Source organism: Lacerta agilis, chromosome 17, assembly GCF_009819535.1.
Source record: "Lacerta agilis isolate rLacAgi1 chromosome 17, rLacAgi1.pri, whole genome shotgun sequence".
NCBI classification, from domain to species: Eukaryota; Metazoa; Chordata; class Lepidosauria; order Squamata; family Lacertidae; genus Lacerta; species Lacerta agilis.
This window is the reverse complement of record NC_046328.1, coordinates 31,254,366-31,280,214: the sequence shown is the minus strand read 5'-3', so window position 1 is coordinate 31,280,214 and position 25,849 is coordinate 31,254,366. Positions and strand designations below refer to the sequence as shown.

At 50.5% G+C, this 25,849-nt stretch overlaps 1 protein-coding gene across 2 annotated transcripts; it reads left to right on the top strand.

Moving 5' to 3' along the window:
- The first annotated feature begins 793 nt into the window (after positions 1-793).
- Positions 794-25,703, top strand: TRIM46 (tripartite motif containing 46). 2 transcript variants are annotated; one of them, XM_033174957.1, is made up of 10 exons: positions 794-974; positions 6,590-6,845; positions 8,386-8,732; positions 10,508-10,651; positions 13,282-13,377; positions 15,487-15,740; positions 16,928-17,049; positions 21,480-21,779; positions 23,144-23,441; positions 24,866-25,703. In XM_033174957.1, exons 1-10 carry the CDS (start codon positions 912-914, stop codon positions 25,239-25,241), a joined length of 2,256 nt encoding a protein of 751 aa, XP_033030848.1. In that variant the 5' UTR covers positions 794-911; the 3' UTR covers positions 25,242-25,703. The 2 variants fall into 2 exon arrangements, with proteins under 2 accessions (XP_033030848.1, XP_033030849.1); XM_033174958.1 differs by lacking the exon at positions 794-974 and adding an exon at positions 1,595-1,658.
- The last annotated feature ends 146 nt before the right edge of the window (positions 25,704-25,849 follow it).

Sequence of the window (25,849 nt, the reverse complement as noted above, 5' to 3'; positions counted from 1 at the left end):
TCTCTCTGCCGCGCAGGCGCGGCTCTGCCCACGGCTCGGAGCGGAGACGTGTAATTTGCCCCTCCGCGCAAGCGCGCCGCACTCCCCGCCGACTGAGAGGGGCGGAGGGTGGAAAAGCGTGCGTCGCGCCACGTTCCCCACCTAGCGGCCGGCGGCGCTCATGGCAGGCTTTGCTGCGTTTAATTTCCTCCGGCTGGCCGCTAGAGGGAGCACACGCGCATTCAGCGAACAAAGGACCAGAGCTAGAGAACCCCGGCAGGCCCGGGAAATCGCGAGTTCGAGTCTTGCCTCCGCATTTATAGGCCTGGTCACATTAGTGAATTCTGCAGTTTAACGATAAGGATACGACGACGATGGTAATAAATGCAAAACGTACAGCTTCTTGAAACCTTGCACCTTCCGATTTAGAAGCTAAGGGAATGCACTCTGCCTACGCTCAGATGCACCCTTTCCCACCCAAAGCCTGGCCCGTGACACTGTGGAAAACAGGACCAAAGCCTTTCGACCAGCTCAACAAATGACCACACCCTGGGATGGCATGTGGCGGCTGGATGCTCCTGCGGGGCAGGCCCCATCAACCTTCTGCACCCCGCTCCCCTTGGCTGCTTCTCCTCCTCCCTAAGCGCTCTGCATGTGGGATCTGCTGCACAAGCAATAAAATTATTATTAACAATAATCCAACAAAACACACACACACGCCCTCCCATCACTTCAAAGCGCGGGGGGGGGGCGCCCGGAGCCGAGTCTCTCCGGAGGAGCATGCGCGTTGCTCGCTCTCCCCTCCCTCCCTCCCTCCCCACCCGACGGCTCGCCCGGGCTCTCGGCCGCAATAGACCGAGGCGTTTGCAAAGCGCTGCCGGGGCGGCGCGGGGGTGCGGAGGCCGGAAGCCCCCCGTCCCCCCCCGGGAGTCATGGCCGAGGGCGAGGACCTCCACTCCTTCACGTCGATCATGGATGCCCTCGTCCGGATCAGCGTGAGAACCGGGGGGGGGGGGGGGGGGGTGGGCGGGCTTGCAACGCTGGGAATAGAAAAACGGGGGGGGGGGGCGAGAGAGAGGAGAAAAAAAGGTGTGCGGGAAAAAACACCCCAATCTAGTGCAGCCGATGTGGGGGTGACTGTCTATATGCCATGAGAAGGGATGCTTTGCGGGAGGGGGGTGTGAGGAAGAGAGATCTAGTATGGGCATCCCATTGTCTCCCTAGTGCGTCGGCATGATGAGGGATCCATGTTGCTGCCACTGGGATCAAAAGAGCCGCCCCCCCCCGCAAAAAAACCTGGAAATCACTCTCCCCATATGACCTCCCCCGCAAATAAAATAGGTGCTGCCCCTCCCCTGTTGACAACTAGCCAAGACGCTCCCATTCCCTCCCCAGCCCCACAAGCTCCCATCAGTTCCCCCCCCCCAGACTCGAGCTTCAGGGCTAAGTGAAGGATGCTGTGAGCATCCGAGCACATCCCTCCGTCGCCATGGCAACCTCCTCCCAAGGCTGGCTGCCAGGGCCTGCCTGGTCCAGCGTCTGCCTCTGCTGTGTCTCTCCCTCCCCGCCCTTCTCCATCCATCCACCCCTCCCCTTCTCCCTCCTGCTTTGTGTGTGTGTGTGTGTGTGTCCCTTCTCGCTTGCCAAGAGAGATGGCATCCAGGCGGGCGCTGGGCAAGGTGAGTGCCCGTCCCTTGGGGATGGATGGCAGGGGAGGGAAATGCCTTTGGGGCCCCGCGGTGGCAGATCTCTAGGTGGGGAAGCCTTGGCTGGGAAACTGCAAGCCATCCGGCAAGATGAATGATTTCTTTGGCGAAAGATCAGACGCTGGTTTATTTATTTATTTATGTTGGACCACCTTCTTCCCTGGGTGCCTTGTATCGCTGGGCAGCCGGAGCGGAAGGGAATGCAGCTTGGGGGCAGGGGGTGCCTCCAGGGCAGTAGAGCCCCCGCTCCACCCCATTCCCTGGCCAAAGGACAAGAGTGCCCTTGAATGGGACGCAGCAGAGACTGGGCTGGCTGCCAAACTGCCTGTAAGAACTGGGAGGCGGGGTCTCTCTCTCCCTAATCCCCCCACCAGCCTGTGTGCCCAGCGGTGGAGAAAGCAGGCTGGCCCTGCCTCTGAGCTGCAGGAGTGAGGAATGTGGGTGGGTGGGCGTGAGCGGCTGATTTGGAGCACTGCACTGCCTTGCTCTATATTGCCTACACTGACCGGCAGCTGCTCTCCAGGGTTTCACGCACAGCCTTTTGCCATCTAGCTCAGCATTGTCGACACAGCGGAGTTTCAGGCAGGGGGCATTCCCAGCCCTGCCTGGAGATGTGAGGGATTGAACCTAGGACCGCCTGCATGCACACAGTGGGTGCTATGCCCCTTGCACATATAGTTTATTGACCTTTGGGAAATCTCTTTGTCCCCAGAAATGAGTGCTGGTTCTCTCGCTAATGGTCATGTCTCTGCATTTTGTAAGAACATAAATTAACTCCTGATGGAATTAAGTAACTAAGTACAGTGCCCTGCATTCAGAAACTCTAGGAAGGGATCTATTTTATGTCTGTGTGAATAGATTTCTTTTTAAAATAAAAATAAAAATAAACCATGCTTCTATTATTGATATCACCCCTACCTTACCACCCTTAGAAAAGACTTCACCAATGCTAAGGGTGCCATATTTCAAAAAGCAAAAACCAGGACACCCCAAAAGTTCTTGAGCTTTCTTTTTTTACAAAAACACCGAAAGACCACATTTGACTTGCCTACAATCCAGGACAAAGCGCTGCATTTCCCGGTAATGTCTGGATAAATCCGGACGGACGGCAGGCCTAACCATTGCAGTGTTGCTATTAACTACCACCTTATAACTAAGGACGCAGTCTTGCTTCCACTTACCAGTGAGTAAACCCCCTTGAATTTAGTGGGGCTTACATCTGAGTAGACATAGGCCACATCTAAAAGGTAAAGGTAAAGGGACCCCTGACCATTAATTAGGTCCAGTCGTGTCCGACTCTGGGGTTGCGGCGCTCATCTGGCTTTACTGGCCGAGGGAGCTGGCGTACAGCTTCCGGGTCATGTAGCCAGCATGACAAAGCCGCTTCTGGCGAACCAGAGCAGTGCACGGAAACGTCGTTTACCTTCCCGCTGGAGCGGTACCTATTTATCTACTTGCACTTTGATGTGCTTTCGAACTGCTAGGTGGGCAGGAGCTGGGACTGAACAATGGGAGCTCACCCCGTCGCGGGGATTCAAACCACCAACCTTCTGATCAGCAAGTCATGGCTCCCCCCAAAGAATTCTGGGAGCTGTAGTTTGTTAAGGGTGCTGAGAGTGGTCAGGAGACCCCAATTCCCTTCACAGAGCTACAATTCCCAGAGTTCCCTAGGAAGAGGGATTGATTATTATACCGCTTTGGTTTTTCAGCAATTTATTCATATTACAGTGTAAATCATTGGGTGGTCAAATAAACAGCAGGTAAGATCCTTAGCTTGACCAAGGATCTTAGCATTGTCAAGAAAGACTGGGAATCTCCCCTGTCCGAAACCATGGAGAACTGCTGCCAGTCAGTGCAGGCAGTGCTGAGCTCGTTGGAACAGTGGTGTGACTCTGTATAAGGCACCTTATTTTGTAACATTATCTAGAGTGGGAGTGAAGGAGCTGTACGTAGTCTCAAAGCTTGGCTCATACTGTACTCCTGTTTCTGCCACTTCCCCCTTTCATGACACATGCAATCTTGCTGGGGTGCCTCAAGAGTGAGACCGGCCCTCTGTACATGCCTAGGGGGTTCCACGGTCAGACGCAGTAACGTTTTTGAATCCCATTTTCCACAGAACACAGGCAAGGAGAGTTCTTTTGTGTTCGAACCCTTCTTGAGGGTTTCCCATAGGCATCTGGCCGGCCGTTGTGAGAACAGGATACTGGACCAGATGGGTCACTGGCCAGGCCTTCTTGTTATTTTCTGAGGACAAACACTGCAGTGTAATGGTTGAAGGAAAACTGAACTGCAAAACGTTCCCGGGTCTCGCTGCTGCTCCCGCAAGTTCAACGAAGCAAATTTCTGTGCCTCAACTCCTGCAGCTGCATCTGCAAAATGGGGATATTAAATAGTGGCCAGGTTTACAAGGTAGTTTGGGGGGGGGGGGTTGATGAGGCCCTTTGAACACACGTGAAGCTGGACAGCTAAGCATTATTAGTGAGGTAGCACGGAGCAGTGGTTAGAGGGGTCGGCAACCTTTTAAGGCATGTGGGCACGTTTGCATTTTTGAGTGAACATCACGGGCCCGTCGCCTCCCTTCCTGGTCTGTTGTCCTCCAAATCTCGCTCCTGCACCCGCCAAGAGACAGAAAATGCAGCCATTTTGAAGGGATCCGGCTAAAAGTCGGAAGCGGTAAATTAAACTGAGCCTTGGAAAGCACATAGAGTTGAAAGAGGAAGCGGGAAAGAGTGCCACTCTTGCAACTTCCTCCTTCATCTCTATGCTCTTTTGAAGGTGGCAGTGTGTGTGTGTGTGTGTGTGTGGTCAGAGGCCTTAAGTTGTGGGTGCCAAGGAAAGACCTCAAGGGCTCCATTGCACCTGTGGGCAGGACGCTGGCAATTTTTTGAGCCGCATCCAACCCCCAAAGCTTTAATGGAAGCACTTAGGCCAATCATCTGCTTTCTGCTTTGCCTACCCCGCAGGGTCGCTGGGAGGATGCAAATGAGACACACCCTATGCATGACAGCAAATGCAGAATACTCACCACTACTACAAATATGATATATCAATACTCATAATATACAGATGGGATATGCCACAAAATTTGCCAGTATGGAATACTGTACTTTTGTTCAGGATCCCAGCCAGCCAGGCAGAGGCTCCATTCCATTCCCTCTCTGTTTTTTGGTTCCCTTCCCTGTCCTTCGCAACAGTTAGTTGGCGCAGTGAATATGCTCAGTCCTTGTGCGGTTGTATTCCCTGCACCCCAGCCCCCAGCAAGGGTTCCCCCCCCCCCACTAAACTTTTTTTGGTCTGGGTACATTTACAAACCTTGTGCGTGGGCGATGCTATTTTAGCGACTTCAGACTTCACAGCCTGAAGAGATGAATATAAATCTCAAGGCAGAGCCTGTATTTTTTGGGGTGGGTGGGGGCAGCGGGGTGGGTGGGTGGGGTATAATTGCAACTAGCAACCAGGATCCTTAGCTGCTGCCTCCCCTGGCCATGGAGCAAAGCATGTTGCAAAGGATTCTGGGAAGTGTTCTAAGGCACACCATTGGTCTGTTTTACCTACGGGCAGCACAACACTGCATAGCTGTCAACCCTCCCTGCTGTTCCCCAATGCTATAATAAAGGAATTTCCCACAAAAAAGGGGAAAGGTTGACAGATATGCAACACTGCCTTGTGATTGGCCAGGGAGAGGTGAGACTGCAACCCCTGCTCCAGATTGCAAGGGGAGGTCACGAGCGGTGGGCAAACTCTTTGAGAGTGTCAAAGAGGAGAAAGCCACTATTATTATTATTAAATTTTAATTATTATTTTTAATTTTTAATTATTTTGCCCTGTATTTCCTCCCCTCCCCATCCTTCGTTTAAGCCAGTGGTTCCCAAACTCTTTTCGTTTATGCCTTGGTTACATAAACGCATCCTCAGTGCCCCTTACAGAAAGCACTGTTCAGAGCAGTCAGGATAGCTCAGTTGGTAGAGCATGAGACTCTTAATCTCACAGTTGTGGGTTCGAGCTTCCTGCAGCCTCCTTCATTGCAGGGGGTTGGGCTAGATGACCCCTGTGGCCCCTTTCCAACTCTGCAATTCTGCGATTCTTTGAATAGCGGTTTGCATTACGACCCACTAAGGAAGATAGTAACGCGATAAAATTCAAAACAGGAACAGAAAGGGTGTGTGCAGTGCGTGAACTTAACAGCGCTTAGTTTATTATTTTTGGGTTGCTGTTTTGTCAGCGTTGTTAATTCTTGTTAAACAGATTATAAATGCCCTATTGGTTCGTTAATCGTATGAGATGACTTTTGCTTTCATTGCGATGCTCTGCTTGTTTTTGTAGTTGTTGCTTTGCTTACGGTGTTTTATAGGTTGCGACAGTTAGGCTGGTGATTTGTTAATTGTTCTATAGGATTTATGCTGCGTTTGTGGTGTTGTGTTATTGCTATTCACCGTTTGGGAGCCGCTTTGGGATTCATTCGAATGAAAAGCGGCGTATAGGCATGCAATAAATCAGATCAAAACAAAATTAATCGAACATGCATTCAAAAGACAATTAAAACTATTCAGCCTTAAGCAATGGAACAAAATTGATCCAGCGATACCAGCTTTTCAAAGTCTGGTAGTCATTCACACCCTCAGCACCCCCTGTTGTTGCCCCCCATACCTCTTAGCGCCCTTCTATGGGGGGTCCCACTGCTCCCCAGGGGGTGGTACCCCCTGCATTGTCACCACTGATTTAAAAGAAGGATGCAAAGGATGGCACACACACACACACACACACACACACACACACATATATATATAGAGAGAGAGAAATGTTATAATATTGGTGTTGAGCTAGAACCAGACTCTGTTTGCGGGAATCACAGTTCTGTTCTCTTGAACCCTGTTTTCCCTTCTCTTCCTTTCTCGTCCTTCCAGACCAGCATGAAGAACATGGAGAGGGAGCTGTTGTGCCCAGTGTGCAAGGAGATGTACAAGCAGCCCCTGGTGCTCCCCTGCATGCACAATGTCTGCCACATCTGCGCCACCGAGGTCCTGCTGCAGCAGGGCTACGTCTGCCCGGACCCCACCTCCGAGCCCACCTCGCCGGCCTCCACGCCAGCCACGCGGAGCCCTCGTCTGGGCCGCCGGGTCATCCCCAAGCCAGAGCGCCTGGACCGACTCCTCAAGTCAGGTGGGGAGGAGGGCGGTGTGGCAGCACCCTCTGCTGGCAGGCGGGCGGACGGACATGTAGGGCCAGGGCACCCCCTCCTGGTGGAAGATGGGATGTGGGTGGCATTGTGGTCTAAACCACTGAACCTCTTGGGCTTGCCAATCAAATGGTCGGCAGTTCGAATCCCCGCGACAGAGTGAGCTACCATTGCTCAGTCCCAGCTCCTGCCAACCTAGCAGTTCGAAAGCATGCTAGTGCAAGTAGATAAATAGGTACCACAGCGGCTGGAAGGTAAACGGCGTTTCTGTGTGCTCTGGCTTCTGTCACAGTGTCCTGTTGTGCCAGAAGCGGTTCAGTCATGCTGGCCACATGACCCAGAAAGCTGTCTGCAGACAAATGGCGGTTTCTTCGGCCTGAAAGTGAGATGAGCACCGCAACCCCATAGTCGCCTTTGACTGGACTTAACCGTCCAGGATTCCTTTACCTTTAACTTTACCTGGTTGACGGTAAAAGCGGTTGGGCTGTAGGAATGTTTGCAGTTCGTGCTGCAAGTGCAATATGGCAGGTCCTTGCCCCGAGGATGTTACAAATTAAAATTTGGCACTGGGGTGGGAGGAAAGTGGAAAGAGGGGGGATGGCTTTGGGTTGTCAGCAAGATCTGGGGGGTCCACAGTTTCCCCACACCTGCTTTACAAGTGTGCATGCCACGGTCAGATGAGGAAAGTCCAAGGAAAGGATTTCACTATTGTCAAAAGAAAAGGGATGTCCATCAGTCTTACGTCTCTCAGCTACTCCTGGGTGTTCACACGATGAGTCTGTTGCCGCAACAGAGAGGCCCCGTCCCTGACCTCGGCTTGTGTATTTCCTCCATCCGAGTTGAACGCAAGCAGGTGAAGACTACACCTGCTTTTAGCCTTCTGCTCCTCCCGCTTCAGTCCTCTTCTGGTCCTGGGAGACAGTGGAGTAATAGAGATGAGGCAGGAGAGAAGGTGTGGAAGCCTGTGACTGTCCACCAGCCTGACCCATCTCTCTCTCTTCTCCTGCACTTGTTCTTCACCTTCCAATCCTGCAGCTTTTCCTGCCTCTGACACTCACCTCTTAGCTGTTACAGGCTCCCCCAGATCACTGATCCCTTTTCCCAACCCCACTTCTCCCAGTGGCCGCTCATCAGTGTCCAAGCCAGTCCCTGACCACATTTAATATAGGATCCCTGATTGGCTGGGACACGTGTGAAGGGCAGAAGTGGGGAACCTGTGACCCTCCAGATGTCGATGGACTACAATCCCCATCACCTCTGACTGCTGGCCATGCTTGCTGTGGTTGATGGGATCTGGAGTCCAGCAAGACCCGGGAGGGCTCCCAGGTTCCCCACAGCTGATTGGCTGGGACATGATTCCAGGACAAGGATGGGGAACCTGTGACCCTCTGGATGTTGCCGGACTACAAACCCCATGGGCCAGTTTCCCCGAGGCTGATGGGAGTCCTGCCTCTTCTGGGGAAGCCTTTGCTGTGTGTGTGTAACATCAGCTTGCTTTGTGCTTTGGTGTCCCTATGCTTCCAGGTTTCGGCACGTACCCGGGGCGCAAGCGAGGCGGCCTCTTGCACCCCCAGAGCGTGCTCTTCCCCTGCCCGCTGTGCCAGAGGGATGTGGACCTGGGCGAGAGGGGTCTGGGCAGCCTCTTCCGCAACCTGACGCTGGAGAGGGTGGTGGAGCGCTACCGCCACACCATCAACGTCAGCGCCGCCATCATGTGCCAGTTCTGCAAGCCGCCGCAGCTGGAGGCCACCAAGGGCTGCACCGAGTGCAAATCCAGCTTCTGCAACGAGTGCTTTAAGCTCTACCACCCGTGGGGCACCCAGAAAGCCCAGCACGAGCCCACCCCACCCACGCTCACATTCCGGCCCAAGGTAAGGGGCAGGGGCATAGCAAGGGGGGCGGGCCGCCCCGGGTTCCATAATGGAGGGGGTGATAAATTATCAATGAATATTTTTTTTTTTGAAAAAATAATAATTCTGAATATTTTTTTTAATGCCTGCTCCGAAGGTCTTATCTTACTATACTAGGGATTATATAGCTATATATGAAATTTCATGCATATCGGTTAATATCTTGACCCTCTTCCACCAAAATAGCTGTTCACTTGGCTGTTTTCCTATGTCGTGAAGGCTGAGATTTCAGTTCGGAGAACACTTACTGTTCCCAACCCTAACCCTGTGGAAAGCCATCTAATTAGACTTTAATTTGATTTTGAGATGTTTTTAGGAGGTAATTTAATCATTGTTTGATTTTTATACCAATGTTATGTATCTGATGTTAGCACCCTGAGCCCGACTTTGGCCGGGGAGGGCGGGATCTAAATAAAAGTTTTTTATTATTATTACTTGTTATTATTCCTTTGTAAGAAAATATGAAATGACGTAAAACCATTTTTGCGGGAGGGGAATCAAGGGGGGGGTTGGCAAGAAATTTTCCGCACTTAGTACCACCTGACCTTCCCATGCCGGGGGGGGGGGGGTGTGACAAATTTTTTTTTGCCCCCTGGGTACCAGTTTACCTTGCTACACCCCTGGTAAGGGGCTCCCTTCAACTCCTCTGATGGCCAGGCAGGAAGACTTTGCTTTTTATTTGAAAGTGACTTGGAAACAGCAACTAATCCAGAATGTGGCTGCCAGGCTGGTGACTGGGAGTGGCCACCAGGGCCATATAATACCAGTCCTAAAGGATCTACATTAGCTCCCAGTACGTTTCTGAGCACAATTCAGAGTGTTGGAGCTGACCTTTAAAGCCCTAAATGACTTCGGCCCTGTATACCTGAAGGAGCGTCTCCACCCCCATCGTTCAGCCCGGACACTGAGGTCCAGCTCCGAGGGCCTTCTGGCGGTTTCCTCCCTGCGAGAAGTGAGGTTACAGGGAACTGGGCAGAGGGCCTTCTCGGTGGTGGTGCCCGCCCTGTGGAACGCCCTCCCAGCAGATGTCAAGGAAATAAACAACTACCTGAGCTTTAGAAGACATCTGAAGGCAACCTTGTGTAGGGAAGCCTTTTGTAACGTTTTATTATGTTTTTATATATGTCGGAAGCCGCCCAGAGTGACTGGGGCAACCCAGTCAAATGGTCAGTATATAATAATAATAATAATAATAATAATAATAATAATAATATCCCAGCATTTCCTCCAGGGTGAATTCCATGGTTCTCCTTCTTCCTCACAACAACCCTGTGAGGTAGGTTAGGCTGAGAGGCAGTGACTGGCCCAAGGCCACCCAGTGAGCTTCATGGCCAGGTCAGGATTTGAACCCTGGACTCTCCCAGGTCCTAGTCTGGCACTTTAACCACTGCACCACACTGCCTCTTGGGGGTGTGTGTCCCTGTTTTCGCACGAAGTTCCCCCCCACATTTCTCCCAATCTGGGGCCTTTCTTAGGAATCTTCCTTGGTCTTGTTTCCTGTTCCTGAAGACCTTTTCCCCCTCACAGAGAGCTACTAAGGCGCACTTTGTGGGAGCTTTCCAGTTCATTTGCGCCCCTGGGTCTGAGGCTTCCTGTCTTAAAGAAACAGAAACAAATTCAAAGGGAAAGCCCTCTCCCCACAAAGTTTTGAAATCACGTGTTTGTGTCTGTGAGTGCCAGGGACTTTGAACAATGTAAAACCGTGACCTACCTGCCTCCTCCTGTGTCCTGCGCAGGGTCTGACATGCCCGGAGCACCGAGAGGAGGTGACGCATTACTGCAAGAGCTGCCAGCGCCTGGTCTGTCAGCTGTGCCGTGTTCGCCGGACGCACACGGGCCACAAGATCTCGCCCGTCCTCAGCGCCTACCAGGCCCTCAAGGTGAGGCTTTTTGTGGGATTTAAGCTGTTTTCCTTCATCCCCACCTCTGTCCGCCCGCCCGGTTCTGATAAAACGGCTGAGTTGAGAAAGGAAGGTAGAGAAGTTGCTGGCCCAGAGATGGAAAGACGGAAAAGTCCCCGCCAGAGAGGAACGGCAAGTTAAACCGATGGATTGTGTTGAGATGGCGGAAATGACTGGAAAAAATCAGAAACCGGGAAGACCAAGGTTTTTGGTAAAGACTGTAGGAAATTTATTTTATACCTGGGAGACCGCTGTAAACAGCTGAGCTCTTTAACAGGACCTAAATAACACTTGCGAGTTAACAGAGACTTAAGATATAAAATGTTAAATGGAATAAATAAAATACGCAGCAGGGAATGTTAAACATGGAACCCATGGGAAGGTGGAGGGAGGTCCAAGGACGCGAGGGAATCTTGTGTCTGTTTTTTCTTTGGTTAATTACATCTGATTGAGAATGTTAAAAAAATAATGGGAAAATCGATAAAATTTTGTTAGAAGTGCAAATCTAAAAATAAAAAAGGAAGTTGCCATATAGCGAGTGAGACCCAACGGTCCATGTAGCTTAGTGTTGCCTCACTGATAAATATTGCCACAGACATTTCTGAGACTATGGTCTTTCCAACGAGAGGCTCCTGTCCAGGTTTGTTGATTGTCTTACTTTAAATGCTGTGAGGGTCCTGTGCCCTTTTAAAATGTTTTTTTTTGAGGGGGGTGTTATTGGGTTGTTGTTGTTATTTTGATTATGTATTTTGTGGTTTCATATTTTGATTTTATTCTGTGAACTGCCCTGAGACCTCTGGATATAGGGCGGGATATAAATTCAATTCATCATCATCATCATCATAGTAATAACCTGGTACTTTCCTGAATGTGCTTGCACTGCTGACCTATGACCCTTCTCTTAAATATGGCAGCAGGATTCTAGTTCTCATGGTTCTGAGTTAAAGGGCTGGTTTTAAAACAGGGGCCTTATACTACGCACACTGACTGGCAGCCATTCTTCAGGATTTGGGGCAGCAAGTCTCTCAGGTACACCTGGAGAGGCTGGGAATCGAACCTCCAACCTTCGGCAAAGCAGATGCCGTGTTCTGCCACTCTGCAATAGCCTTCCCCTTAGGAAGCACTTAAGATTTCCATGCTCATAGGGCTGGGTTCAGTAGGGACGTCGGATGCTGCCTTATTCAGAGCCGAAGCTTTGGCCCACCTAGCTCAGTATTGCCCGCACTGACTGGCAGAAGCTCTCCAGGGTTTCTGGCCTGGAGTCTTTCCCCCAGCTCTGTGTAGAGTTATGTGTGTTGAACCCGGGACCTCCTGCTTGTAAAACAGCCTGAGGTATGTATGGCCTTTCCATCCAAATTGTGGAATCTGGGGCAGCCTAGGTTGTAACGGACCGATGGGGTGGTCTGTATTTCATTTCATTTTCTTTTCATTTCCACTTTTAATAGGAATAATAATAGTAATAATTTTATTGGCCAAGTAACAACATACTTGGAATTTAGCTTCGGCTACATTGCAATATAAACGTACATTATACAACACTATTCCCTGTTTAGGGAAGCTTTTAACCTGTGATATTTTAAATGTATTATAATATCTGTTGGATGCCGCCCAGAGTGCCTGGGGGGACCCAGCCAGATGGGTGGGGTACAAATAATAAATTATCATCATCATCATCATCATCATCATCATCATCATCATTATTCCACTCACAATACAATAACACAGCAAAGGAACCCCACCCATAACTGGCCTCCCCTTCCGCTACATAACTACGAATTTAACAATTTAATGGTGCAAGGGAAGAAACTGTTCCTGTGCCTAGCCGTTTTGGTATATAAAGCCCTGTAGTGACGTGCAGATGGAAGTAAATCAAACAGATGATGACCGGGATGCAAAGGATCTGCGACAATTTGTATACCGCCTTTCTATATTGCTATACCAAAGGCGGTTTACAGCAACAAAATGTAACAACTAAGATCGCACACCTTAAAATAATATGATCCAATACAAAAATTTACAATAAAACTTTAAAATGGAATGACTTACATCGAATAAAGCGATAATCATTCATCTATTAGCATATAACAGTACACAGTAAATTTGACTTCCAAAACACCAGCAAATTATAATTAAACAGAAATTCACTGTATCATGCAGACCCCCGTTTAATTCAATATCCAATCCTCTTGCTGCTTTCCCCCGTTTCGCCTTTTGACATTCCCTCCATAGTAAACATCCCGGCAATGAAACAGCCCAATATTGCCCAGTCAGTTTTCTGACATAGCGGGGATTTGAACCTTGGTCTTGTAGGTCCTAGTTCAGCACTCTTAACTGCTACTCTGGTTCTCTTTGGCACAAATGTATGAGTCTCTGCCACATCTTGAGCAGCGTATTTTGGGTCTGTATCATTGGGGAACGGTGGCGTGTGTTGGATGTGGGACAGGGGGAGGCAGAGGAAGGGGGAGTGGGTGACTCTCAAGGGATCGGGTGGGGGGTGGGGGTGGCAGAATCGGAAATCCCCCAGAGCTTGGTGTCAGATGTGTACCAAAATGCTTTGCTGCTCACATTTGCCCTCTCTTTCCTCCATCCCTTTTCCCTTGCACATCCAGGATAAACTGACCAAAAGCCTGACTTACATTCTGAGCAACCAAGACACAGTCCAGGCCCAAATCAGTGAGCTGGAAGAGACCCTGCGGCTCACCGAGGTACAAATTGCTCTCGCTTTCGTTGTTCTTGTTTCACATTTCCCCCTTTGGACGGAGCGGGGCTGTCTGTCATTCCAGTTTCCTCATCCCAAAGATGTTTTAAAGGGTTTCAGAAAGAGATTCTTACCTGTCTTCAGGCGATCGTGTCAGATGGCAAGCAGATAAATAACTACATGACATTTAGAAGACTTTTAATGTCTGATATTTTGCTGTGTTTTTAATGTTTCGTGGGGAGCCGCCCAGAGTGGCTGGCGCAACACGGCCAAATGGGCAGCATATGAATAATCTTCTTCTTTGGCGATCACTCGTAGCCGAGTAAGATTGTGTTCCATAAACATGGTTTTCAAAAGTGAGTCCCTGAGTGACCGTGGAGGCCAATTCTGGATCCACACTTCCTTCCACAGTGGGGACATAGGTTTCCGGGCGGGAGTTAATCACGGTGAGGGTTTGCCAAGCGTGCCTTCCTCTTAGCACATTTCTCCCTTGCGCCCTGAGTTCGAGTGTCTTCAAAGCCCATGACACCATTGGCAAAGGCTGTTCTCCAACTGGAGCGCTCGCAGGCCAGTGTTTCCCAGTTGTCGGTGTTTATACTGCATAATAATAACAACAAAATTTATCGCATGGGAGATGGAGCAAGCTTGTTTTCTGCTGCTCCCGGGGGGCGGGGGGGGCGGGTTTAGGGTCGAAAACCAGTGGATTCAAATGACAAGAAAGGAGATTCTGACTAAACGCCAGGAATAACCTTCTGACGGTGAGAGCTGTTTGACAGTGGAACTTGCTCGAAAGGTGGCAGACTCTTATCCGTTGGAGGGTTTTAAAGAGAGCCCGGAAGACCATCTGTCAGGGATTCTTCTGCTGGGATTCCTGGATGATCCTTGGTGTCCCTCCTAGTAGCTGAAAGAGGAGCAGAGCCACAGGCTCCCCACTGCAAACCAGAGAGCTGCCGCCGCCACCACTTTTTGTCCTCTGTTTTGTGGGATGTGATACATAAGTAGCAGTCAAGTACAACATTCCTTGTTTTCCTAGAGTGGACATGCAGGGGAATATTTGGCCCAGCCAGTCGGAAACTTCCTGTCTCCTCCTGGACTGGGACATACTTCCTTTGCATGTGACTAGAGGTGGGCGTGACCTCACCTGTCCAGGTAACAAAAGGACAAGGCGCGCTGCCACACTCTCTCTCTTTGACTTCCTCCGTCATTGCAGCAGCTTTTTAGCTAGATACAGAGGACACTGGGATTATCCCCATATGGGATAGATTCACATGTATATACTTTGTAACTAGGTCTGCCTTTAGGGATCCACAGTGAGCAAACTTCTTTTATTGACTTTACACAAGATTGTGGCGTGTTTATTATTTTAAGAGGGATATAAGGGGAACTTGTTGTTGTTTAGTCGTCTTAGTCATGTTCGAATCTCCGTGACCCCATGAACCAGAGCATGCCTTGGAAACTCTCACTTTCTTCTCAAAGCTTCTCCTTTTTTATGCCCGTGGAGTTTTCTTGGCAAAATACTGGAGTGGTTTGCAAGTTCCTTCACCAGGTGGATCACATTTAGTCTAAATTCTTGGCTATGACCTGTCCGTCTTGGGTGGCCCTGCATGGCATAGCTCATAACCTCTTGCAGTTATTCAAGCCCCTTTGCCACAACAAGGAAGTGATCCATGAAGGGGATAAGGGAACTTAACCAGGAGCCTAATAGTAAGAGGCTTACACGAGCCTGCAACCAGCTACCCGTCGTGTGTTTAAAAGGGGGATGCAAAACTCTGCTAAGTTACGGAACTTGACAGCGCAAGTTAGGAAGGATAGTAATAAACAATACAGTGGTACCTCTGGTTACGAACTTAATTCGTTCTGGAGGTCCGTTCTTAACCTGAAACCGTTTTTAACCTGAGGTACCACTTTAGCTAATGGGGCCTCCATTAGCTGCTGCCAGCGCACGATTTCTGTTCTCAACCTGAGGTAAAGTTCTTAACCCGAGGTACTACTTCCGGGTTAGCGGAGTCTGTAACCCGAAGTGTTTGTAACCCGAGGTGTTTGTAACCCGAGGTACCACTGTATATCCCCTCCTGCCTCCTCCCTGAACGTCCCCGCGTGTTTTGCCTCCCTGCAGGCGAACGGTGCCCAGGCCAAGGAGGAAGTGGCACGGCTGATGCGCGGGCTGAGTGCCCTCTTGGAGGAGAAGCAGTCGTCGCTGCTCAACGCCATCGAGGAGTGCCGGCAGGACCGCGTCTCCAACCTGCGGGCGCAGCTGCACGAGCACCGCGCCATGATGGAGAACTCGGGCATGGTGGGCTACACCCAGGAGGTGCTCAAGGAGACGGACCAACCCTGCTTTGTCCAGGCTGCCAAGCAGCTGCATAACAGGTGTGTGTTCGTGTAGACGCAACAGATTTAAAATGGCTCCCGGGGAAGTTGGTGCCGTAACAGGAGAGAGCTAAATCCCCGGGAGCTTGCTTCCCTCAGCTTTTTCTTGGCAGGTGACACAAACGTGCATTTCCTAACGTCTTACTGGTCAGTTATTGTCGGCAGCTAGGTGAGAAACCTAGCGCTGGAAGTTTCTGGAAGGAGCACCCGCCGCCATGTGGTGTTGGAAAGTTTGGCAGTTAGCTCTGGTAGAAAAACCGAGCAACAAGTGTCAGCTTTTGAGGGATTCGTTACGGCGGGTCGGTGTTCCTTCATTATGCCAGTTCTTTTTTCTGGGGGGGACGCAGGGGTACGCATACCCCTAAGCATTTTGTGAATCGAACGGGAGAAGAAATTGAAATTTTTAGTTTTTTCTCTAACACGGTGAATCGTCAGTTCCGTTGCTACCCCCGATGACGGCCTCATTTCCTGTCACAGCGTTTCCTGAGTCTCAGGCTGAAGCGAGCGTTTAATGTGTGAAGCAGTGTGGAACGTGGGCGTGTGGTGTTTTACTGATGAAAGTTTGGCCTCATTGAGGGGCAGTATTTCAATATGAGTAGGAAAATCGAGGCTGGAATGCAGTTTTTAATGCCTTTAATGGGGGAATAACAGAAGCAGGCATGTGTGGAACGAGAGGGTTGTTGTGTGTTGAGGGATAGCAACGTTGCTCAGTGTCTTTTGTTGTTTCATGCTGCGGTGCGCCCAGTGGTGTGAATAAAAATTCAGGCCAACATGCCAGTACATCGGTCAAAAAGCCGTGGTTCCGTAACGCAACAGGTACTGGAGCGCAAAGTGAACATTAAAAAAGACATTGTAGTCAGGAAAACTAATCAAATATTCCCCACGTCTGAATGAACCCTGATCACAACTGATGAGAATAGTACAGATATATTGAAGAGAAGTGTGTATCTCCACCGCGGTTCAGCCTCCCCGACCTTCGCCCTCTGGGCTCTGTTGGCCTTCGTCTCCCATCACCCCCAGCGTGGGCAATCAATGGGTCAGGGTGATGGGAATCGTAGCGCACAGCACCCAGAGGACCCGAGGCTGGGGGGAGCACAGTAGGCCTCGGATCTGCCTTGGGAAACTGTTCCTCTTTGCCTGACCCCCTCTTTCCTTCCGCCAAACCCCCCACCCCACCCCACCGGCAGGATCGTCCGGGCGACTGACTCCCTCCAGGTCTTCCGCCCGGCAGCCAGCTCGTCCTTCAGCCACTTCCAGGTGGATGTCAGCCGAGAGCTGAAGCTACTCACAGACCTCACCTTCATCAAAGGTACGTACAGGACGTGCGGCGGCCGAGGGGGCTTCGGCGTGGTAGGAAGCGGGCCTCAAAGGGATGGGGCAGCAGGGTCGTGGCACCCTTCCCTTCCCCTCGCGTTCTGTGCTGGTGCCATTTCTGCCGGAGGAAATCCTCACCTTGTCCGGGTTTGCCGAAGGATCCGCCGCGGGCGCAGAGCAGCTCCCAGGATTTTGTTTTTGATCATAGCAGGACAAGCGAATTCCTCCTTGCCTGGGGCCTGTGAGGGGTGACCCCCTCCCAGGAGCCCTCGGGCCGCCCCCTAACAGTGGGGCTTGGCCTGCGTTGTGATCCTCCGAGGGAAGGTAGCTTGTGTGGCGTCGATCTGAGAGATCACGGCCCTTGGGCGCGGAGGGTAAGTATGGGGGCTGTTTCCCCCCCAACTCCCATTCCGTTTCACCCCATCCCCACTTCACGCATCCCCCTCCAGACCCAAGGTGGGCCGGGTGGGTGTTTGATTTCCCCCGCCACCCTGTTTCTCACATCGCCTCTGGACCGCACCCTGGGATTCCTGGCCCCGGTCAGCTACATCTCACCCTCCCCGACCTGCGACCCCTGCATCCCATGATCCATAGCCCACCCGATACTCCAGGCGCAGTGCTCGCCCCCCAAGCAGCCCAATTCCGCCCCGTGCCTGGCTGTTGACCCATCTCAGACCTGCTTTACCTCTCTTTGTTTATAGGCTTTGGCTGCTGCTGAGTCATCATCGAAGTAAAAAAATGAGGCAAGTCATCTCCCGCCCAGCCGACCCCCCCCTCCACCTCAGTCCTCCCTGAGCCGCCTGACACTCTCTCTCACTTTTCTCTTTCTCCTCCTTCCGTCCCCATTGCCAACCCTCGCGCCTCCATCCTGCATCCTTCGCCTGCATCCTCCCTCCGCCCGTCCCCCTGTGTGGTTTAGATTCGGTTCCTCGAGATGCTCTGGCCAGGCCAAGCACCTCTGAGCGTGTGCAGAGTAAAAAAAAAAAAGGCCTCTCGGGCGCAGGGTTCTCGCTCACCGCTGAATCCTGACGTAGGTTTTGCTGTCGGCTGTATCCAAAGGCGAAATAGGAAGGCAAAATAGTTTCAGTTTCTTCCGAAAGGAATGACGCAGATGGGTGCTGCTTTGGGGTATAGAGCTCTAGGGGTCTCATGTGTTTCACTGCCCCTTCCTTGCCTCCTCCCACCAAATTTATTTCTTCCCTGCTCTTTTAAAACTCAAAAGATTTTCTCCCAGCATCTTGACTTTAACAGATTAGAGAACTGGGCCAAAGCAAACAAGATGAATTTTAACAGGGAGAAATGTAAAGTGCTACACTTGGGCAAAAAAAAAAAAGAAAGAAAGAAAGGCACAAATACAGGATGGGTGACACCTGGCTTGAGAGCAGTACATGTGAAAAGGATCTAGGAGTCTTGGTAGACCATAAACTTGACATGAGTCAACAGTGTGATGCAGCAGCTTAAAAAGCCAATGCAATTCTGGGCTGCATCAATAGGAGTATAGCATCTAGATCAAGGGCTGTAATAGTACCACTGTATTCTGCTCTGGTCAGACCTCACCTGGAATACTGTGTCCAGTTCTGGGCACCACAGTTCAAGAAGGATACTGACAAGCTGGAACGTGTCCAGAGGAGGGCAACCAAAATGGTCAAAGGCCTGGAAACGATGCCTTATGAGGAATGGCTTAGGGAGCTGGGTATGTTTAGCCTGGAGAAGAGAAGGTTAAGGGGTGATATGATAGCCATGTTCAAATATATAAAAGGATGCCACATAGAGGAGGGAGAAAGGTTGTTTTCTGCTGCTCCAGAGAAGCGGACACGGGGCAATGGATTCAAACTACAAGAAAGAAGATTCCACCTAAACATTAGGAAGAACTTCCTGACAGTGAGAGCTGTTGGACAGTGGAATATGCTGCCAAGGAGTGTGGTGGAGTCTCCTTCTTTGGAGGTCTTTAAGCGGAGGCTTGACAGCCATCTGTCAGGAATGCTTTGATGGTGTTTCCTGCTTGGCAAGGGGTTGGACTGGATGGCCCTTGTGGTCTCTTCCAACTCTATGATTCTATGACTTCTGGCAAAACTCTCCATAGTATAATTCAGGGGTTCAGGCCACAATTCAGCCCTTTCAAATGTTGCTGGATTCTAAGTCCCATCAGCCCCGGAGGCAATGGGGCTGCAGGGCAGCATAATTCTAGAGGGTTGGCTACCCCTGGTTTTCGGTTACACATTTCTGTCCTGTCTGAACTGGGGGCCACCCTTATTCATGGGAAGCAAGCCGGGCAGTCGCCTGAGGTGACAGAATCCCAGGAGCGAGTTGGTGAGCTGCCTCAGCTGTGTAAATATCACCAAATCATCGAATTGTATAGTTGGAAGGGACCCCAAGGGGTCCTCTAGTCCAACATCTTGCAATTCAGGAATCTCAGTTAGAGCATCCATGACAGAGGGCCGTCCGACCCTGCTTAAAATCCTGCAAGGAAAATCCTCCAATCCACCACCTCCCGAGGGAGACCGTTCCATATCAGGGAGAGATTTCCTGTAGTTTGCAGAGACCTGTTGTGTTCTGGGGGACATCAACAGCAGAATTATCGAAGGGAGGCATTAGGCCTCCAAACACCAGTTGCTGGGAATCCCAGTTGGGGAGAACTGGAAGTTGCGTAGGGCTGTGTACCAGTGTTAAAACAAATCCCAGATTCTGAACCGAATCAGGTCGATCCAGGGTTTGCCTGGACAGGGCTGAGGTAATCCTGGAACACTCTGTGGTGGGCCCACCTAGAGCAAAGTGGGGCTCTCAGAAGAAGATACTTTTTGATTTTTTGACCGTTGGCGGTCTGGGTTGAAGGGGCCAGGACTCACAAGCAACTGTACTCCCTGGTGCCCAAACAAAAACATGGATAATACCCTTTTAATTCTCTGGCTTTCTTTCTTCACCCTTTTCATTTTAGAGGTCTCGGTTACATAACTGAATTTTTTTAAAATCAACTTTATTACATCAAATACAGAAAGAAAAAGAAAAGGAAAAATAAATAAAGGAAAAAAATTAAAAATTCCATGTTTGAATTTCTTCATAGAAAGAAAAAAACCCCATAAAGTACATTCAAGTAATACATTCATATATTCCAAATAATTTGGTTCTATATTAAAAATAATGAAGCAAAACAAAGGTAGTAGTATCAAAATTCAATAAACACATAAATCAGTTTCTACTAACCTTTAGTGATATTTCACTAACTGAATTTTTACACGCATTGAAACAAATGTCATATCCACCCATTTTTCAATGGGTCTTCTCTGACGAAGCCTAACACTGGATACGACCCCCTGAATCTTGTTTTTGAAAATCACCTCCCACTTCTGCAAAATATTACAGTCTTTTTTCCAATTTAACCAACAAACTGATCAAAAAAGATGTGAGGTTAATTAACTCACGTTGCCCTTCTAGGCCCTACTGAATGCAGTGGGAGCCAATTCCTGCGGTGGACTGCAGTGTAAGTTGCATATTTTGTTTCCAAAAGGGTTCATTTCTCCTTCCCCCATGAAACAAAGTAGTAGTAGTAGTAATAGTAGTAATAATAATAATAATAATAATAATAATAATAATAATAATAATAATAATAATAATAATAATAATTTATATGCCACCCATCTGACAGGGTTGCCCCAGCCATGCTGGGCGGCTTTCAACAGAATATTAAAAACACAATAAAACATCAAACATTAAAAGCTTCCCTAAACAGGACTGCCTTCAGATGTCTTCTAAAAGTCAGACAGATGTTTATCTCCTTGACATCTGATGGGAGGGTGTTCTGCAGGGCTGGCGCCATTACCGAGAAGGCCCACTGCCTGGTTCCCTGTAACCTCACTTCTTGCAGTGAGAGAACAGCCAAAAGGCCCCCGGACCTCACTGTCCGGGCCAAATGTCTTTTCATTTTTTACTGAAAGCAACTCAAAGGGACTTGCAGCAATCCCCTTTTCTTCGTTTTTGGGTCCTACGGAAGGAGTGAAGAAGACTCATACCTGGCTCCCCAGCCCTCTCCATCCACGTCCTGGCCCTTTCAAGGCCGCCACCACATTGCCTCAGCTCTCTCCTCTTCTGTGTCTATCCAGCCATGGTCTGTCTCCTCCTGCCTCAACGCCACCACTCTTCCTCTCCTCCTCCTCCTCCTCTTTTTCTTCCCCCTTCCCCTTCCCACCCTGCTCCCCGACTCTCGCACTCAGCCTCTTTCTGCTCCCCGGAGTCTCTCAGCAGCTTGCCCCGTCTTCCCGACAGCTCTCCTCCCCACCCTGTTTTTTCGCCTTCTGGAATCCCCTTAGCCTGTAGCCGGTTGTCTGTCGGTCCGTGCAGAGCGCCCATCGCCTGTTGTCCGTGGCGGCGCCTGACATCGCCTGTCTTTGCCCCCTCTCCCTCCTTCTTTCTCTCTCTTCCCCACCGCAGCGCCGGAGGCCCCCGTGATCGACACGCAGCGCACCTACGCCTACGACCAGATCTTCCTCTGCTGGCGCCTGCCGCAGCACTCGCCGTCGGCCTGGCACTACACGGTGGAGTTCCGGCGCGCCGAGCCCAAAGGGAAGGCGCTCAAGCTGTGGCAGCGCCGTGAGGAGGTGCGTGGAACCAGCGCGATGGTGGAGTACCTAGACACCGACTGCGTCTACGTCCTGCGGGTCAAGGGGTACAACAAGGCTGGGTTTGGAGACTACAGCGAGGACATCTACCTGCACACGCCGCCGGCGCCCGGTAAGACCCTCCTAAAAATATAGGCAGTCTGTCTTTCTGACAACCAGGGCAGCCCTGGACATGTTTACCTGGAAATACTGAGCCAGCTTCAAGGTTCTTTGGTTTCTTTGGGTCCAGCGTACCTTGGGGATCAGGCACGTCATCGGCCCTTCCCCAAGTTGGCAACAACAAGAAACAGAGCCTTTAGAGCTGTCATTCTGGTCCTGTGGAACTATCTGCCCCATGAGATTTGGCAGACGCCTTCTGTGCCAACTTTGAAAAGCTTACCGAAAACTTTCCTATCCCACCATGCAGAAGAATGCATCTTTCGCCAATGGTTAATTCATGCCTGTTTCAAACTTTTGAAAAAAATGTTTTAAGCTGTTTTTAAAGATTTTACAGTGGTACCTTGGTTCTCAAACTTAATCCGTTCTGGAAGTCCGTTCCAAAACCAGGACGCGCTTTCCCATAGAAAGTAATGCAGAAAGGATTAATCCGTTCCAGACTTTTAAAAACAACCCGTAAAACAGCAATTTAACATGAATTTTACTGTCTTAATGAGACCATTGATCCATAAAATGAAAGCAATAAAGAAAGAGCTGGGCGCTCAAATCCGCCAAAATCGCTGCTTCGTACCTCGGGTGCAATGGCTTCTTCAGCTCCGTACCGGAGCCTCGCTCGCCCGATTTCCCCCCTTACGAGGGTCGATCGGGAGCGGGGACGGCACGTCTTGGAGCCCGCTAGAATGCCCGTCCGTGGGACGCTCTTCCCACGGCTTTAGGGGGCCCGTAGCGTGGGTACGGTAACCCCATTTCCCCCGAAAGTACCGGAGCTTTTCGCTCCCGACTGGCTGGAATGGCGCCCAAACCGGAAGTCTCCTGTCGCGGGGATTTGAACCGCCAACCTTCTGATCGGCAAGCCCTAGGCTCTGTGGTTTAGACCACAGCGCTACCTGCGTCCCTTTTAAATGATGTTTACAAAACGAATGAATAAATGAATGCAGTGTAGGTTTAAAGCAGCATCAGACCACTTTACAAAGCCAAAAAGTATCCCGGGTACTCTAATATTTTCAGGGTGCTACGAGTTTTCAGGAGAACCAAGACTACAAATTCCCAGGGTGCTTTAACAATCAGTGCCTCTTTCTAGGGAATTCTAGGAATTATAGCTCTGTGATGGGGAATAGGGACCACCTAATGGCTTTTTGCACCCTTGACAAACCACAGTTCCCAGAGTTATTTGGGGGAGAATCATGGCTGTTTAAAGTGTTGATTTGTCTAAACTTTCTACACCTCAGCAGCTTTTTTGGGGGGGACGGGTTCTTCCTAGTTAAGATTCTTTCTCCTCCTTTTCCTTCTGCCTGCCTCCCACCTTCGCCTTCTCCCAAGTGCTGAACTTCTTCCTGGACAACCGGTGGGGGTTCAACCGGGAGCGCCTGGCAATCAGCAAGGACCAGCGGGCCGTCCGGAGCGTGCCGGGTCTGCCCATGCTCTTTGCCGCAGAGCGGCTGATGACCAGCTGCCACCTGTCAATCGACCTCGTGATTGGGGACGTGGCCGTCACCCAGGGGCGCAGCTATTGGGCCTGCTGCGTGGACCCCAGCTCCTACCTGGTCAAGGTGGGCGTCGGGCTGGAGAGCAAGCTGCAAGAGTGGTTCCAGGTACCCCAGGATGTGGTGAGCCCCAGGTGAGCAGCGGCTGTTCTGGAGGGAGGAAGAGGGGCAGGTTTTCTCAAGGAAATTGTTTTTAATTTCATAAAGTTTATACAGGTGAAACACGAAAAATTAAAATATCATGGAAAAGTCAATTTATGTAAGCAATTGTTTTCATTAGCTGCTGGAGTTTAATATATGAGATAGACTCATGACATGCAAAGCGAGATATGTCAAGCCTTTGCTTGTTATAATTATGATGATCATGGTGTACAGCTGATGAGAACCCCAAAGTTGAAATTGTTACGTTGGGGTTCTCATCAGCTAATCTCATCTATTAGTTTCACCTTTTAAGTTGAATTACTGAAAGAAACGAACCTTTCCACAATATTCTAATTTTTCGAGTTTCACCTGTATATACATATTTTTCGAGTTTCACCTGTATATATATATTCTGTATATACAGAAAAACCTCCACCAAACTGTATTGCAGAAGGAATATTGATTAGAATATTGACTGTAATATTGATCAGCTTCTTGATCAGGGTATAAATATAAATACTGCTATATTGCAATAGCTCAGCTGGTTAGAGCGTGAGGCTGATAACGCCAAGGTTTCAGGTGGGATCCCCATATGGGAGAGCTGCATATTCCTGCATTGCAGGGGTTTGGACTAGATCATCCTTAAGGCCCCTTCCAGTTGGAATAATAATAATAATAATAATAATAATAATAATAATAATAATGTACCACACCCATCTGACTGGGTTGCCCCAGCCACTCTGGGTGGCTTCCAGCATAATAAAAACACAGCAAAACGTCAAACATTAAAAGCTTCCCTATACAGGGCTGCCTTCAGGTGTCTTCTAAAAGTTGTATAGTTCTTTATCTCCTTGACATCTGATGGGTGGGCGTTCCACAGGGTGGGTGCCACTACTGAGAAGACCCTCTGCCTAGCTCCTGGTAACTTCACTTCTCACAGGGAGGGAACCACCATAAGGCCCTCGGAGGAGCACCTCAGTGTCTGGGCTGAATGATGGTGGTGGAGACGCTCCTTCAAGAAGATAAATAACTGTACAGCTTTTAGAATCGCCTGAAGGCAACCCTGTTTTCGGGAAGTTATTTAATGTTGGCTTTGTCCCTTTATATTTTGTTGGGAGCTGGCAACCTAGCCAGATGGGCAGCATATAAGAATTAAACGATGATGGTGATGATTAACCGTCAGTCGCTTCTTGCGAAGGCTTATCTTTCGGCCCAGGCTGGCTGGGGGCTGATGGGAACTGTAGTTCTTGGACTCTAGCTCCCATGGTAAGGAAGACCCTGAGGTTCCCAGGGGGCTGGGGCCTTGACCGTGGTGTGAGCCAGCTTCCTACGCTCGTGCGCTGCTGAGCTTGTTGCTCTGAGGCCTAACTCCTCCTCCTCCTCCCCGTGGCCTGCCCCCTCGTTTCCCGTGGCTTAGGTACGACCCCGACAGCGGCCATGACAGCGGCGCCGAGGACACCACCCTGGACACAGCGCCGCCTTTTGCCTTCCTGACCATCGGCATGGGCAAGATCCTCCTCTCGCACGGCGTGGCGCTGACCTCGCGGGACCCCGGCAACTGCACGGTGCCGCTGCCTCCCCGCGTGGGCATCTGCCTGGACTACGAGCGGGGCAAGGTGACATTCTTCGACGCCGTCTCCTTCCGCAGCCTCTGGGAGTGCGGCATCGACTGCTCGGGACCCGTCTGCCCCGCCTTCTGCTTCATCGGCGGCGGCGCCCTGCACCTCCAGGAGCTGGTGGCCAACCGACAGGAGCGGAAGGTCACCATCGGCGGCTTCTCCAAGATGGACTGAGCGTCTCTTGGCATCTCTTGGCGCGAGGGAGGCGGAAGCCGAGTGGGAAGCGGCCCTCGGTGCACGTGAACAGTCACCCCTCCCGCTAAACGGGCCTCTCAGCGCCTGTCGAAAGCGGCGGAGGATGCTCGGGGCCTACAACAAAATGGCCGCCCTTCCGCTCGCGGGCCGTACTGAGATTTGCCCCGCCTGGCGGGCTGATGGACCTTCCAGCGGATAGAAGAGACTCTGCCTTTTGAAAGACCGCGATCCTGTCATAGACCTCCCCTCGTAGAATGTTTGCTGTTGAGATAATTTGGTGGGGGATAGGGACGGGACAGAGTGGGGTGCTGCCCCCATAAGCTGCACTGTGTGTGCTTGTGGGGGGCAGGAATTCTGTTTCATCGGGTCCTTTGTTTTTCCTACCCCCGCCACGCCCCAACATCTTTTCTAGTCCCTCCGTGTCCTTGTGCCTTGGGGGGTGGGGGGTGGGGCGCTCTCCCAGTTGGGATGCTTGCCCCAAAGACTCTGAAGGAACCTAGCTCCCCGTGGGGCAGGAATTTTCATCTGTGGAGGAGGTAAGAATGTTTCGTTTGATGCATGGACGAATTAGGGATGTTTTTAATCAC